Source organism: Euprymna scolopes, chromosome 40 (genome assembly GCF_053919585.1).
Source record: "Euprymna scolopes isolate OS-2025 chromosome 40, ASM5391958v1, whole genome shotgun sequence".
NCBI lineage: Eukaryota > Metazoa > Mollusca > Cephalopoda > Sepiida > Sepiolidae > Euprymna > Euprymna scolopes.
In genome coordinates, this window is record NC_136521.1 from 21999688 (window position 1) to 22017255 (window position 17568).

Below are 17568 nucleotides of genomic sequence, written 5' to 3' on the forward strand. Positions count from 1 at the left end.
GAAACTTGTCACTGGGTTTTCATATTTGAATCTAACAATATCTATAAATTTAAATATTGAGAATCTCAGGTTTTTACAATTCAAAATCAACAAGGATGTCAAGAAACTTGTCACTGGGTTTTCATATTTGAATCTAACAATATCTATAAATTTAAATATTGAGAATCTCAGGTTTTTACAATTCAAAATCAACAAGGATGTCAAGAAACTTGTCACTGGGTTTTCATATTTGAATCTAACAATATCTATAAATTTAAATATTGAGAATCTCAGGTTTTTACAATTCAAAATCAACAAGGATGTCAAGAAACTTGTCACTGGGTTTTCATATTTGAATCTAACAATATCTATAAATTTAAATATTGAGTATCACAAGTTTTTACAATTCAAAATCAACAAGGATGTCAAGAAACTTGTCACTGGGTTTTCATATTTGAATCTAACAATATCTATAAATTTAAATATTGAGTATCACAAGTTTTTACAATTCAAAATCAACAAGGATGTCAAGAAACTTGTCACTGGGTTTTCATATTTGAATCTAACAATATCTATAAATTTAAATATTGAGTATCACAAGTTTTTACAATTCAAAATCAACAAGGATGTCAAGAAACTTGTCACTGGGTTTTCATATTTGAATCTAACAATATCTATAAATTTAAATATTGAGTATCACAAGTTTTTACAATTCAAAATCAACAAGGATGTCAAGAAACTTGTCACTGGGTTTTCATATTTGAATCTAACAATATCTATAAATTTAAATATTGAGTATCACAAGTTTTTACAATTCAAAATCAACAATGCTATACTAACATGTTTTCTCTTGTTTTAGGCACGTTCTGCTAGTGCAACTTGTAGCTCATCAAGTGAATATGCTTTGCTTGGACCCGAAACAGTTGCCTCCCCTGAGTGTGGCCGCCTCGGCCGTTCGCCTCGTCATCGGAGTGCTCCCAATTCAGCACAAAGCAGTCCACATTCTGCTGAAAATTGTATGGAACAGCTGCAGTCACAACCATTGCAACAATCCCAACCGCAGCCACAGCATTGCAGTCCAAATCGACCAACGGATTTGACTTTGCATTCAGGTAAAATATTTCTTATAGATCAGCTTTGAATCACAATCAGTCAAATAACAAAAGTAGAATCGTGATCTCTGCAGTGCATCCTTCTCGATTCGCATCTGCTTTGTCAGTAAAATTAGTTGATCATAGTTGTAAGGATGATGTGGCACTCAGTTTTCATCTTCTCTTTTCAATAACAGCGTTCATAAATCTAATAGGTCATCCACTATCAACCAAGCTCTAACCTCTGTCCCATCACCAGTGTTCCATCCCTACGCCTGTTTTACAAGTACAATTATGGAATGTTGCTCTGATAAATTTGTAACACTTGAATAAATGTAAATATAGAGTAAATGTTAATATCACCGATTAACCTAAGCAGCAAAATCCCTCTCCTTCACTGTTGATGTCCCTAGATGCCAGAAAGCATCCTATTCTAATAATTTCTTCCCACAAACTGCTACACTTAGGAATTCTTTGTCTTCTGCTTCCCTGACTAATTAGTATGCAGAAATTTAAATGTAATGTGAACAGACATCTCGCTGCTCAACTCTCTACATCATGTCCCTGTAAACATGGTCCCAAATAGTCGCCCGTTACATTCAAGTAGCAATATGCCTTGTTTCGAGTGAATAAGAATTAAAAAAAAAAAAAAAAAAAATCTTTGGAGTTTTATTATTTCTTCATAGAATACATACATTCGCATAAAGCACCCAACCCCTCTTACCGCAACAACTATCTAAACCAGCATTCGCTCGCTCGCTCTCTCTCTCTCTCTCTCTCTCTCTCTCTATATATATATATATATATATATATATATATATATATATTTCATCATGACAAGTTTCAAGAAAAAATACACAATTAAACCCGGTTCTCCAACTTCCAACGTAGACCCCTACTACCATGTCTCCTTCTCCAACATCAGGGGTCTACGTTCTAACCTTCCAGAGGTTGAAACCCAATTACAGGAGACTAAACCAGACCTTTTATTTTTAAGTGAAACTGGCATTGGACAGGCTATTTCCCTAGATGAGTTTGCAATTACAGGATACTCTAACTTAACTTCTAAATCTGACCCCCAAGATCGCCATGGGCATGGAATATGTGCCTATATTAAAGATAGCTTTCCATGTGGGAGGGACATCTCCAGGGAAGATCCTAACTTACCCTATATGTGCTTCCGGGTTGCTTTAGCTCACACTACTGCATTTATATTTACTCTCTATCGCCCCCACAACAGCGGAGTTACTATCTTTCAAAGCATATCTGAGAAAATTGACCAAGTCCTTTCTACTTATCCGTCAGCTAACATTCACGTATGTGGAGACTTCAATGTTCACAACGTCGAATGGTTGACCCACTCAAACAAGACCGATGATGAGGGGAGGTTCTGTCATGATTTCTCCATTGCCTATGACCTCACTCAGATTGTTCAGGAACCTACCCGTGTGCCCGATAATGACGGCCAGTATGCGAGCCTACTAGACCTTTTTCTCACAACTTGCCCTGAACTATGTTCAGTTTCTGTTCTGTCGCCTCTTGGATCTTCCGACCACTCTGTTGTATCAATTAAGATAAAAATGAAATGTAATAAGTCCCCAGACGTACCACTTCATCGTACAGTATATCGATACACTAAGGCTGACTGGGATAGCTTCCGTACATTTATATCTGATCTACCTCTGCATTCCATGTTTAAAAAGGATGTGTCCTCTATAGTATTAGACCTAACTGAATGGTTAATTGTAGGTATTGACCATTTCATACCCTCTAAAAAATTTCAGCAAAAACCTAACAGCCAGCCATGGTTCTCTCCAGAATGTGCTGCTGCCATTGCGCACAGAAATCACTTTTTCCACTGCTTCAAACGTAATAGATGTATGGAAACTAAAGCCGTTTTCAGGACTGCCAGCAACCATTGTAAGAAAGTAATAAGGAACGCAAGAGAGTTGTATGCTCAATCTGTTAAGTCCAAAGTAGCTGAGCAGCGGCTTGGTTCCCACCAGTTTTGGCAAATAGCAAACAGAATCCTGAACAGAAGCGTGTGCTCCATCCCAACTATTATCAATGGACCTGAGGTAATCTCGTCAGCATCAGACAAAGCCAAACTCTTTGTCAAGAACTTTGCAGCTAATTCTACCCTTTGCGACCAAGACCGCCAACCCCCAATATTTCCTCCTGTATCAGAAAACACGCTATGTGATATACGTATATCTGTACGTGATGTTGCCAAGCTAATCAAAAACCTTGATTCCAGTAAAGCAACTGGCCCTGATGGTATCCCAATTATAGTACTCAAAAAACTTCAACCTGAACTAGCGCCCATACTTACAAAACTGTTTAAACGTTGTCTTAAGGAGAATAGTTTCCCATCTCCCTGGAAAATCTCATCAGTATGCCCTGTATTTAAGAATTCAGGTGATCGCTCATCCCCCTCTCAGTACAGGCCAATAAGTCTCCTGTGCGTCATGAGTAAGTTGCTAGAATCTGTGTTAAATACAGAAGTAATCAAACATCTCAACAAAAATAACCTTCTTAGTGACACTCAATATGGTTTCCGTTCTGCTAGATCTACAGCAGATGTCCTTACAGTTATATCGCATAGGATTAGCAAATCTCTCGACGGTGGCAATCTTTCTAGGGCAATTGCTCTTGACATATCTAAAGCCTTTGATAGGGTATGGCATAAAGGTTTACTTCATAAGATCGCTAGCTATGGTATAGCTGGAAAAGTCTTCTCAATTATTAAATCATTTCTTTCTGATAGGTTCATAAGAGTAGTAGTTGAGGGGCAAAAATCAGAAGCTCTCAGTATTAATGCCGGTGTCCCTCAGGGATCCATCCTGGGCCCAACTCTTTTCCTGATCTACATTAATGATCTTCCAAATCATATCCTTACATCATTTGTAGACATTTATGCTGACGACACTACCATTTATGGTACCACATCTAAGACAGTAAACGAGCAAGTACTCTCCAATTCTCTCTCCTCTGATCTTGAGCATGTAGTACAATGGGGAAAGGAGTGGCTGGTTACTTTTAATGCATCTAAAACCAAGCTTCTCTCTTTACATCATCAACATTTTAATCCACATTTGTCATCAATTGAAATGAATGGCTCTCGTCTTCAGGAGGCCTCAAGTTTTGACAAGCTTCTGGGCTTGACCATTACTCCTGATCTTAAATGGAACACGTATATCAAATCTGTTGCCAAGGCCGCTGGAAAAATGGTGGGATCTTTCTATCGATCCAGTAGATATCTCACTGCTGATGCTATTCTCTATCTATATAAGAGCCAGGTACGTCCAAGGATGGAATACTGTTGCCACATCTGGGCAGGAGCTGCTAGAAAGAACTTGTCCTGCCTTGATAGAGTTCAAAATAGACTTCGTAGCCTCGTAGGAGATGTCCTTTTCTCCTCCTTACAACCTCTATCTCACAGAAGAGATGTTGCGAGTTTGTCTCTGATGTATCGTTATTTTCATGGAAAGTGTTCAACTGAGCTTCAATCTATGGTCCCCCCTCGCCAAACTTTCACAAGAAACACTCGTCTAGCTGTAAACACTATCAATAATTTCCCCCACTCTTTATCTGTGCCTAAACCTAAACATAGATTCCATGAACAAAGCTTCTTTCTTAGAACTGCACGCCTGTGGAATTGTCTTCCGTTTTCCTGCTTTCCGGCTGACTACAATATGGTTGTGTTCAAGTCTAAAGTAAATAAGTTCTTGATGAGCCGTTCCATATAAGTTATTAAATTTACCAAATTTTCATTACTAATGATTACTATATTGACCAACTTCTACTGTACACTCTTTAACACTTATCCTTGAGTGGCCTCTGGGCCTTGATAATGTGGTGATGCCTTTGTAAAAAAAAAAAAAATATATATATATATATATATATATATATATTTAGTAATGTGATTGATAATTTAAAATTAAAATTAAAAATCTGTTTCATAAGAAGGAACAACAATAAAGTCAATAATTTGTACGATCGTTTCGGAAACGATGTTTTTATTGTGGTAGACATTAAGCCACGGACAATAATTTTTACATATTTTTTTTTTAAAACAAAGTCTCCTCATCAGCAAAAGTATTAGTGTTCTTTTTTTATATATAAATAAAAGACAACATAAATAAACCTATCAATTTCTAAGTAAGGCAGATGTATCTTTTAATTGTTTGCCTTTTGAAAACCGTAATTATCGTCAAAGCATTCATTTGGATGTTGATTGTAGCTTATAAATGCACGAAAATCATTTCGTACATTTATAAGATACACTCAATAGAAAGGTTTTGTACGCCATGAATCTAAGAATGGACGCAACAAAGACAATGGGATTTTTTTTTATAAAGATGATTTCAATGTTACTTTTGATATAAATCTAAAAAAAATATCAAACATTTAATAGAATCTACGTATATTATAATTATTTTTATATCTCAAAAATTAATAAAGAACGCGAGATAGTTGTATGCTCAGTCTGTCAAGTCCAAAGTAGCTGAGCAGCGGCTAGGGTCCTATCAGTTTTGGTAAATAGCAAACAGAATCCTGAACAGAAGTATGTGCTCTATCCCAACTATCATCAATGGAGCTGAGATAATCTCGTCAGCATCAGACAAAGTCAATCTCTTTGCCAAGATCTTTGCAGCTAATTCTACTCTTTGCGACCAAGGTCACCAACCCCCTGTATTTCCCCGTCTATCTTAAAACACGCTATGTGATATACAAATATCTGTACGTGATGTTGCCAAGCTCATCAAAAACTTGGATTCCAGTAAAGCAACTGGCCCTGACGCCATTCCAATTATAGTGCTCAAAAAGCTTCAACCAGAACTAGCGCCCATACTTACAAAGTTATTTAAGCGTTGTCTTAATGAAAAATGTTTCCCAACATTTTGGAAAATCTCAAGAATTAACAATTCAGGTGATCGTTCATTTCCCTCTCAATACAGACCAATAAGTCTCTTGTGCATCATGAGTAAACTGCTGGAATCTGTGTTAAATAGAGAAGTAGTCAACCATCTTTACAAAAATAACCTTCTTAGTGATATACAATATGGTTTCTGTTGTGCTAGATCTACAGCAGACGTGCTTACAGTCATATCTCATAGGATTAACGAATCTCTCGACGGAAGCTTCCTCTCTAGGGCAATTGCTCTTGACATATCAAAGGCCTTTCATAAGGTATGGCATAAAGATCTACTTCACAAAATCTCCAGCTATGGTATAGCTGGAAATGTCTTCTCAATTATTAAATCATTTCTTTCTGATAGGTTCATAAGAGTAGTAGTTGATGGGCAGAAATCATAAACTCTCAGTATTAATGCTGGAGTCCCTCAAGGGTCCATCCTGAACCCAACTCTCTTCCTGATCTACATTAATGATCTTCCAAATCACATCCTTACATCATTCGTAGACATTTATGCTGACAACACTACAATCTATGGTAGCACATCAAAGACCGTAAATCACCAAGTTCTCTCTGATTCTCTCTCCTCTGATCTTGAGCATGTGGTACAATGGGGAAAGAGGTGGCTGATTACTTTTAATACATCTAAAATCAAGCTTCTATCTCTCCATCATCTACGCTCTGATGCCAATCTGGCAGCAATTGAAATGAATGGTTCTCGTCTTGGGGAGACTTCATGTTTTGACAAGCTTCTGGGCTTGACCTTTACTCCTGACCTGGAATGGAACACATATCCATTGCCAAGGTCGCTGGAAAAATGATGGGGTCCTTCTATCGATCCAGTAGATATCTCACTCCTCATGCAATTCTCTATCTACATAAAAGCGAGGTACGGCCAACGATGGAGTACTGTTGCCAGACTTCGTAGCTCAGTGGGGATGCCCTTTTCTCTTCTCTGCAACCTCTTTCTCACAGAAGAGACTTTGTAAACCTGTCTCTGCTTTATTGCTATTTTCATGGTAAGTGCTCATCTGAGCTCCAATCTATGCCCCCCCCTCGCCAAACTTTCACGAAAAACACTATCAATAATTTTCCACACTCTTCATCCGTGCCAAAACCTAAACGTAGATTCCACGAACAAAGCTTCTTTTTGTGGAACTCTCTTCCAGTTGCCTGCTTTCCAGCTGACTACAAACTGATTGTCTTCAAGTCCAACGTAAACAAGTTATTGATTAACCGTCCCCCTAAATAATCCAATTTACAAAATTCCCACTACTTATGTTTACTACGCTATAATCACATTGACTAATGTATACCCATTAACCCTTATCTTCGAGTGATCTTGATAAGTGGTGATTCTTGTGTAAAAAAAAAAAAAAAAAAAAAAATTTATTTTCGTAACAGTTACCCACTGAATTATAAGCATTCAAAGTTTGTTGGAAACTTGAAAAAGTGCCACCTCATGTATACAAGGCATAAGAAAATGCACACTTCAAACAAATGAAAAATCCTTACAAATGTATCATGTCATTTTGTGATAAATGAAAATTATAATGAAAGCAATAATAATTAAATCAAACATTGTTTTTATGAACATTGAATTTTTGTACTTTGATTCATTGTATATAATTTTTTTTTTATATTAAAGCAGTAAAATTAACTCAGATTTGTACCATGTAAAACAGAAACACAATTTGAAAATAGAGCAAAAATTTAATCCATTAAAGTTTTCAACTTGGATTTTTTTTCCTAGAATTCAGCATAAAACCTTGTATTAATCCAAACATATTGATCAGTGACCGCCCCCCCTTTTTAAGACGGTATTTATATTCATAGACAAACAGAACTATGCACATTAAGTTGAAAAAGCCAGCATCAAAAATAATAAAAATCATTTTTCACAGAAAATAGTGACATAACTCGAAGTGATCTGAAAAAAAAAAAACTGAACAAATTAAGCTTTTATAATGAGAAAAGGTAAAATTTTGTTTTCATTCAAATTTTATAACCCAAAAATGAGTTATGTTGAAATTGAAGACGATTTTTGAATATGTTTATTCACAGCCAAGTGTGCAATCACTTTTTTTACAGATTCGAATAAATTAAAAAAAATAATAAAAAAAATAAAAAAAAATAAATTAAGGTTTGATTTTGGAGATCGTCTGATTCAATTATAACAATGTTGTCAATTTTAAAGTGAGGTGAAAACTTTGTTTGATAATTGATTTATTTTATTTCAGGAAGTCCAAAATCGCCTCAACTCGGAAATGAACCTCTGCTTGGAGCTGTTGCTGCTGGAACTGGTGGAAGTTGTATGTCATCTGACGTTGTTGCAACTGGGGGATTTGATGAAACAGCGTCTATCATGAACCGTTTACCTCCAACTATGTTTGGTAAGTATGAACACGTGTTGGATTATTTTTCTCATCTTTGGGGATTATCTCTTATTATATATAATCTACAGACATTGTTTCATTGTATCACATCTCTTCAGTGTGGCTAGACTGGCAAGTGTTTCAAACCAAGATTGATAATCAACCATTTAGTATAGTCAACACTATCATCTATTGGACTATGAGTCGCTTGTTGCTAGTGAAATCTATGATTATAAACACTATCAATTGCTGAAAGTGTTCCACTTGTTTACATAAAGAGCTTTACATTTTTGTTGATGGCAAATTTCACACTGCCCAACGCAAGAAATGGACGAATATATCACCACGCACACACACACATATTAGGAAAAATTCCAATTGATAAACTATAATAATTTTTTAATTATCCTGTATGAGACACATCTATTTATAGACATATACTTTTTAAAAAAATAAATGTAGACATTATTTCATACGTATGAAATATCTAAACACTGGAGATAAATATAAGCTCAATTGATAATTAGTTCTATCAATTAGAGCTCTCATATATTAATAGAATACTGTTCAAAATTTTCAAAAACAATATTTAGCATTTCAAATATTAAAATTGAATTCTGGAAATAAATGTAATATTCTACTTAATATGTTCAATATTTGGAATGGGGCTCACATACGCACATATCAAGATTTCTCATCTTGACAAATGAATGGCATCTCTTTGTCGATACCATTACTGTCTTTCCTTGCATAAATTTGTAGATGACTTGGAAGGCCAGTTTCTGATCTTCAATGCTACAAACTTAGGTCTTAAATCAAAGAAGTATCTTTGACTAGATTGCTTTGTGGAATGTGACTTTTGTGTACTGCCATATGTTTTTATGGTCTGGTACTGATTTATAAATTTTTCCGCACATTACACGATAGGATACTTGGCCTTGGATGGAAGGTTGATAAAGGGTGGATAGGGGTGGAGATAGACGATAAAATCAAATATAAAAAAGATTCTTAGTTACTAAAGCCGTTTTGGCAGTTTGGTTCATTTTCCTTCCACTAATAAGACAGAAATACAAAAACTATATGAAAAACTGAAAATTTGGCTACCAACATTTTTATGTAAGTGCATATTTAAAAAAAACTATTTGAAAAAAATTTAACATGCATTTTATCAATTAAAAATGAATTACTGATATTTTTATGAATTACTAATATTTTCATGTAAATATGAAAGATTCTTTTGCTATTACTTATTATTGTAGATGAATGTAAATTAAATAATCTCCAAATCAAATTCTTCTACTTTTTTAGACGATTACATGTGAACACCATAAAAAACATATCAGAAAAAAGCAATTCTTTTAGAATTTAAAGTGGGAGATCAGTTTCACAAATTTATAGCATAATGAGCCCTATTTCTGGGTCATTCTAGTGTTTGAGTTAAAATAAATTTAGTACCAGATAAATTCTATGCATTTTTTTTTTTATGGATGGAAATGCCAACATTTTATAAGGATTTGATTTTAGGATCTTTCCAGTCGGAGTTAGTGTAAAAAAAAAAAAATTGGTATGGCCTTGAAATGAGAATCATTTTATATTAAATTTATATACAAAACTGATCCCCCACTCTAACTATACATATTATACATATATATAAATATGACCTTGTCTCTGTATGTGTGGAACAGTCTCTGCAAAACTATTGTGAAATTTTGGTCTAAACTTGAAATTTGATATATGGGGTATTTGGATGTGTGGAACAAATACAATTTAGTTATCTTGAAAACTGGTAACGGGTTAAAATATTTGTCGCATGTAAATTGACTTAAGTTGTATCTTCCACGCATGTGCATTTATATGTTTAACTGCATTAATTTTTTAAGTTTTGATATCCATGTGACCTTAGGTCATATGGTAGCAAATGCTACTGAAGAGCTAAATGTTTCAATTCCAACTGATGGCACCGAGTCATATTTTTTGTTTTAAACTTTTGAAATTACTACTTATATTGTGTGTGTATTATATATATATATATATATATATATATATATATATATATATATATATATATATATATTCGGTACTTATATTCGTAAGAGAATTGGCTCTATAATAATAAATACAAAATCTGTATAAATTAAAATATCATGTTAATCATATTTTATGGCTGAGCAGTGTCAGGTGCCTTGCTAGTTATAAAATAATAATTTGTTTTTTTCTATCAAGTATTTCAGCATGTATGAACATCCTAAAAAGTAGAATCTTATTTTGAAACAATTTAGTTATGTCTCATCCTATTTATCTCTTTCCATACAGAAACAGAATTAGACACAAGGTTAGGTTTAATGTAATCCAGCTCTCCAAGAAGGACAGTGTAGATTGAGAGAAATTGCCTCAGTTTTAGCAAGATTTCTCTTTCACTGATCAATAACAGAAATGATAAATGTATCAAAACAGATACTACACTTTATTTATTTGCTAAAAAATAATCAACATGGCACAAGATCATAAAAAGTATGGGAAAATGAGGGTCATTGCTCATTCTCTATCTTCTACTTTCTTAGAATCATTTTAATACCACATTTTACTCTCAAGTTTATCCTATTTAAAATATTGCCAATGTGCTGGAAATCGAATTATAAAACTTTGTCTTCATATTTTCAAACTCTGTCTTCATATTTTCAAACTCTGTCTTCATATTTTCAAACTCTGTCTTCATATTTTCAAACTCTGTCTTCATATTTTCAAACTCTGTCTTCATATTTTCAAACTCTGTCTTCATATTTTCAAACTCTGTCTTCATATTTTCAAACTCTGTCTTCATATTTTCAAACTCTGTCTTCATATTTTCAAACTCTGTCTTCATATTTTCAAACTCTGTCTTCATATTTTCAAACTCTGTCTTCATATTTTCAAACTCTGTCTTCATATTTTCAAACTCTGCCTTCATATTATAAAACTCTGCCTTCATATTATAAAACTCTGCCTTCATATTATAAAACTCTGCCTTCATATTATGAAACTCTGCCTTCATATTATAAAACTCTGCCTTCATATTATAAAACTCTGTCTTCATATTATAAAACTCTGTCTTCATATTATAAAACTCTGTCTTCATATTATAAAACTCTGTCTTCATATTATAAAACTCTGTCTTCATATTATAAAACTCTGTCTTCATATTATAAAACTCTGTCTTCATATTATAAAACTCTGTCTCTTCGAAAACTAAAAGCTGCAAAGCAATGCTAAGGCCTGAAATGATTGGATTTTTTATTTTCGCCAATGAAAATAGTTTTTAAGGGGTCAGACAAAGGTCAAAACTGAAAAACTCATAATACATTTTGTACATGCTTATTTTTAATCAGTTCATATGTCACGTTGGTACAGTGGTAACATCACCAGCTTTGAATGCTACAGTTTTGATTTTGGTTTCGATTCTAGCTGATGGCACCTAAATACTTTTTTTTTTCTTTTGAAATCACAACTCTATAATATAAATGAAATTTGGACAAATTAAAATATATTTAAGCATATTTTACGACCGGGCAAAACCGGATGCCCCCCCCCTTTACTAGTATAATATATAGTAAGTTATCGAAATGTATTTATGGCAATTAAAGCTACGCAAAGGTTTCTATCATAAATATATTTTCATAACTTATCTACTTGCGTATTTAGCATTGTTGAAGTAAATACTGAAAATCATATGCATAAAATACCTCCTTATTTTATGTGGATGCATGAAATAATAATACTTATATATGTTCTTAATATTGTCTCCACTAAGGATTGAACCTTCAATCTCAAGAAGACTGTCCAAGGTTCACACAGGCTTGAAAAGGTCCTGAAATTTTAGTTTTGTTTACGTCGAAAATTTGGAAAAAAATTTGAAAAGGCCTTGAAAATCGTATTCTTTGTCTAGTAAAAAATTATGTTGGAATATTAAAGATAAAATTGAAATAAATACATTCTTTTGAAATTGTCAATACAAGAGTTGATCACAAAATTATCCAGTGTTTTCCTTATACTTTACAGCTGTACCTGAAGTGAAATTCAAAAGTAAAACACAGTGTTGATGAATCCACAATGGAGAAAACAACAATATTTAATCATACTTGGTTGGCCAAATATAAGTTGATCAGGGAATGTAAATATGAACTGAAAATGATTCAAAATCATTGAATGACAGAGTGTTGTGGTGAGCTTAAGAGTTGACCATTTTGTGGCAAAATCACCTTTACCTAAGGATAGCAGCACAAAAATTATGATTAAATAATAAAAAACGATAATTATAAAAATGATTGATAAATAATAATTAATAAATAGACAAATACAATAGTATAAAATGTAAGTATAAAATATCCAGATTAAAAATAGGTCACTTCCCAATACAAAGAAAGGATAAACACATCCGCACCAAAAAGAACAAAGAAATTGGTGAATTAGAGGTTAAGTGAACCTTTGCCTGATAGATGTGCGCCCATTGACTATGATAAATGGATGTGCAAATAACAAAGAATCTGATTGACTGACTAGCAAGCCCTGTACCACGGAAATATATACAAACACAAAGCAACGTCCGACTCTATTTAATTATCTGATAAATCCTTACAATAATGAAACACAAAAAATTATGTATAGCTTAATTGCATATATATTTTCCAAACTTACTATATGGATGCATGCATGTATGCATGGGTTAAATGAAAAAATCTTTAAAAAAAAAAACAGCCTAATCTCATAAATTTATTTCAACCCTGTATGTGTTCTCCACTTATTTGTTTTCAGTTGTCCTGAACTTTCACTTGCCACTAGTATTTAACAACGCCAACTCCGGAACTCTTGCCACAAAAATTTCATGCGCAAACACCCTTACGCGTGATATTTTTGTGGCAAACACCCTTACGCGTGAAATTTTTCGTGCGCAAACACCCATACGCGTGAAGTTTTTGTGGCAAACACCCATACGCGTGAAATTTTTGTGGCAAACACCCATACGCGTGAAATTTTTGTGGCAAACACCCTTACGCATGAAATTTTTCATGCGCAAACACCCTTACGCGTGAAATTTTTGTGGCAAACACCCTTACACGTGAAATTTTTGTGGCAAGAGTTGCGCAATCTCTAACCACACCTCTCCTATATATGTGTATGTGTTTTATCATATGGAAGAAATGATGAGCATGTCTTGTATTACCCATTGAGATGAGGATGTTGTGGATTTTTAAGATGCTTATTTTTTCCTCTTAAAAATTGGCATTACTAGTCAAAGTTTTAAAAGTGTTTCAGTTTATCTTAACAGCTGTACCCGCATCAAACGGGATTTGATCAAAATATAAGTGAACATAAAACAAACTATCATTCATCTATGTGACATCAAGCTGATAATATCAAAGGCTAAAAGTAAACGTATTTCAATAAGATATTATGAAGCAGCAAATGTTTTTTATATCTTGTTTGGTAACAAAAGCTGCTGGTTGTTAAGAAAGACTTTTACATAGAAATCCTACCTCAGGATTGCAGCTTTTACTCTAACATTGAGAATTCAATGAGAATTCAATGGTTGCCGAAGAAGTCTGAGGTGGTTTAGCTCAATACGCATAAAGGAATTGCATCTTAGTTTGTGGTTGTGTGTCTGACATGTCTTTACTTGCTTGTCACATGCTGAGCCAGACATAACCAGAGGATTACGTATCCTGATGCTGATTCTTCCTGTTTTTTCAACAGATCCCTTTTAACCCAGTAGATCTGACACAGTGAGGAAGAGTTGGACTTCGGTGCATGCAATGGTAGTCACCAAACTGTTACCTCCCTTGGTTCGCAGCTAATTAATACAGGGTGCTATTATGTGCTATCACATGTATATTTTTTTAAAATATGTATGTTTTTTTTTTTGTTTTTTTTTCCTCTGACCAAAATCAAATCTAAATTCAGGCTAATCAGGATAGCTTTAGAACTTTTGTCCCTGGCGTTCCCTTGTATTCCATTTTTGGAAAAAATGTGTCCTTTGTCACTTCCGTCCGAAATATCAAGTTTGTTAATCGTTAAATTTCAACAGACTCCAAACAACCATGGTTCACTTCCAAATGTACGACAATCATTTTACAAAGAAACCATTACTTCAATTATTACCAAAGAAATTGATCGCTACAAACCAAAGCCACTTTTAAAACTACCTGAACTTTATTGCATTTTATGCTCAATCTGTTAACACCATAGTTGCTGAGCAATTTTGAAAGATAATAAACAGGGTACTCCTTCAAATTCCATTTTTTGCAATCAGGATCACCTACTCTCAGAATTTTCTCTCGACTGAATCTAAAACCTCAATACCAACAAGGCAATGGTACTTGTGACAACATTCTGGTCACTAAAATTCTGCTGTTAGAACTTGCCCTTATCATTTCAAAATTATTTAAATAAGAAATGCTTTCAATCTTCTTAGAAAACTTTGGTCTGTCGTCCAGTATTTGAAAATATATTGGAGGTACGTCTTCTGCAACTTTGTACAGACTGATCTATTTCCTGTGCGTCGTGAATAAATTGTTTGAATCTGTGAGAATCATGAAATTTTCAGTCACCTCAACAAAAACTAACTTACAGAATCAATTGCTGATGAGTTAACTGTTATATAATATATTGGATCAACCAATCTCTTGATGGGACTGCAAAGGATTTCTATAGGATTTGATACAAAGAGTGCTTCAGAAACTTTCTAGCTGTAGAATATCCGGCAATCTCTTTGTAATGATTAAAACCTTCTCCGATAGATCATAAAATACTTATTGAGACGCAGAGGCAAAAGCATATAGAATCAACATTGGTATATCGCCAGAAACTATTTTGGGGTCAACACTCTTCCTGATCTTCATTAATGATATGTCAATTAAAAATCGTTCAATACAGCTGTCAATGGCAGCAGCTCAAAGATCACTGATGATCAAAATCTCACTGATTCTCTCTTTGGATCTGAAATATGTTGCTTGAGGGGGTGGACTTGTTACTTTTAACACCTAAAAGCAAGTTCCAGTCAAAATGAATAACTCTTTCCTCAAGGAAGCTCCTGGTTTTGATAAGCTCTTAAAACTGACTTTCATTCTCAAGTTGAAAACGTATATCCAGTCTTTTGCTAAGATCATTAAAAAATGGTTGGATCATTCTATCACTCCAGAAAGTACCTGACTTCAGGTACAATAAACTACCTATATAAGAATCAGGTATATCCGAAAATGTGGGTTGCTGCTGCCACATCTCGGGAGGTGGCACTCTGAGCACTTTCCCTGACAAAATTGACTTTAAAATTTAGTGGGTGATGATCTCTTCTCTACAAATCGTTTTGCACAAAAAACACTTGCTAATCTCACTCTTTCCATGGTAAGATGCTAAGCAATGAACTCTTGTTTCACCTTGTACGATATTCACAGCAAGAACTCTTATTGTTACCACAATGAAAAAAGATTTTCTGTTCTTCCATCATCAGGTAGAATTTCTATGGATAGAGCTTCCCATCTGTAAAACACGTTACCAAAGGACTATTCCCTTGCAGATTACAACATTGCTGTCTTCAAATACTTGTCATAAGCTCCTTAAGTAATCAATTAGTTCATTCCACTGATTGTTCCTCATCTTTTTCTTTTTTGACAATCTCCATTTTAGTAATCTCTGCCAAATGATTTCTGTTTATGATAAGTGAAACAAAAAAAAGAAACGGCACGGATTTTTTATGCTATTAATGCAATATAAAATTCTGTTGGGAATTTTAGCTGATAATTTCTTTTAATTCAAAAAAGCTTGCTGCATGTCTGAATACTCTTTATGTAAAATTTCAAATGTTTAGACCCAAAATTGGCCAAATAGTTTGCTAGAAACCGCAAAAGTCAAATCTTTTGAACTTTGACCCCTTGGCCGCCAAATTATCGGCCAAAACTTGATTAAAAAATCTTGCCCTATGTCTGAATACACTTGATGAAAAATTTCAAATGTTTAGAACAAAAATTGGCTGAGTAATTGTTGAGGTCAAATTTTTTTTTATCTTTGACCCCTTAACATTTAAGCTCAAATCAAATTAAAAAGTTTGATCCATGCCCAAGTAACCTACATCTAAAATTTCAAATGTTTAGACCCAAAATTGGCAGAGGAGTTTGGTAGTTTTCAAAGGTCAAATCGTTAAACTTTTGACCCCTTGACAGCCAAATTTCTGGCCAAAAACCGATTAAAAAATTTTTCCCAAATCTTAATACCCTCATGTCAAATTTAGAGTCTGTAGACTGAAAATTGACAGAGTAGTTTGGTAGGGAAATGTACACACACACACACACACAGACAATTTCACTTTTATAGATATAACCTTCACATTGCACTTATTAAAAGTTGAGCTCAGTTGGATTATTAGTTTACAAATTAATTAAGTGAAACTACAGTTGCAAATTTTCAAAACAATGAAAAAAAATCTGAATTTCATGTTGATAAAACATTGCTTTCTGATAAGGAAAAATACTGTTTAAGCAAAGCAATGACTTGATAAATGTTTTGGATTCTGTTAATAGTGGTATGCTGACTTGAAATACAGCTGTATAGATATAAATAATGCTAAATGCTCACGTTGGCCAAATTCATCAGTCTCCTGAAAAAAATTTTAATTTCTTGGTTTGGTCAATCATATTTATGAATTTATTTTGATCCATCATAAATTGGGATTGTGTGATAAGGCAATTTTTCTGCATGAAAATTTGTCTATAAGAAATCTGTTACTAGTGGGTACCATGTTTAATCAGTCAATCAAAAATGTGTTTATGATTTAGAGTGATGTTTGCAACTTTTTAATACAACAAAAAAGGAGTTTTTGTAGCAGTATGTGACAATGGATGAAACCTGGATCAACTGGCATAAAATTGGCAATCAGCTGAGTAAATAGCTTCAAATGAAAGCCATCTAAAATGACCACAAGCATGACGAGCATTTTTTACCTATTTTTTGGAATGTGCAAGATATTTTGTTTATTGATTACTTTGAGAAAGGAGGAACCATCAGTAGCGAGCATTATTGATGCATTTGGAGGAAGAAATTGTAAAAAAAAAAACACAAATGAAGAAACTAAGACAATGCCCCATGTCCCAAGAATGTCAAAACTACATTTATTGCACTTCAAATTGCTTTTGCATCCATCTTATTCTCTAGATCTAACATCCAGTGATTACTGGTGGTT

General features: G+C 33.9%; 1 protein-coding gene across 1 annotated transcript in view; it reads left to right on the forward strand.

The window, feature by feature from the left end:
- The window catches only part of LOC145265420 (OTU domain-containing protein 5-B-like), a 74954-nt gene that overhangs the window by 54133 nt on the left and 3253 nt on the right, over positions 1-17568 (forward strand). The window contains exons 8-9 of the mRNA XM_080121249.1: positions 839-1091; positions 8229-8381. Of these exons, the coding sequence (XP_079977375.1) occupies positions 839-1091; positions 8229-8381 (406 nt within the window). The remainder of the gene's footprint in view (positions 1-838; positions 1092-8228; positions 8382-17568) is intronic.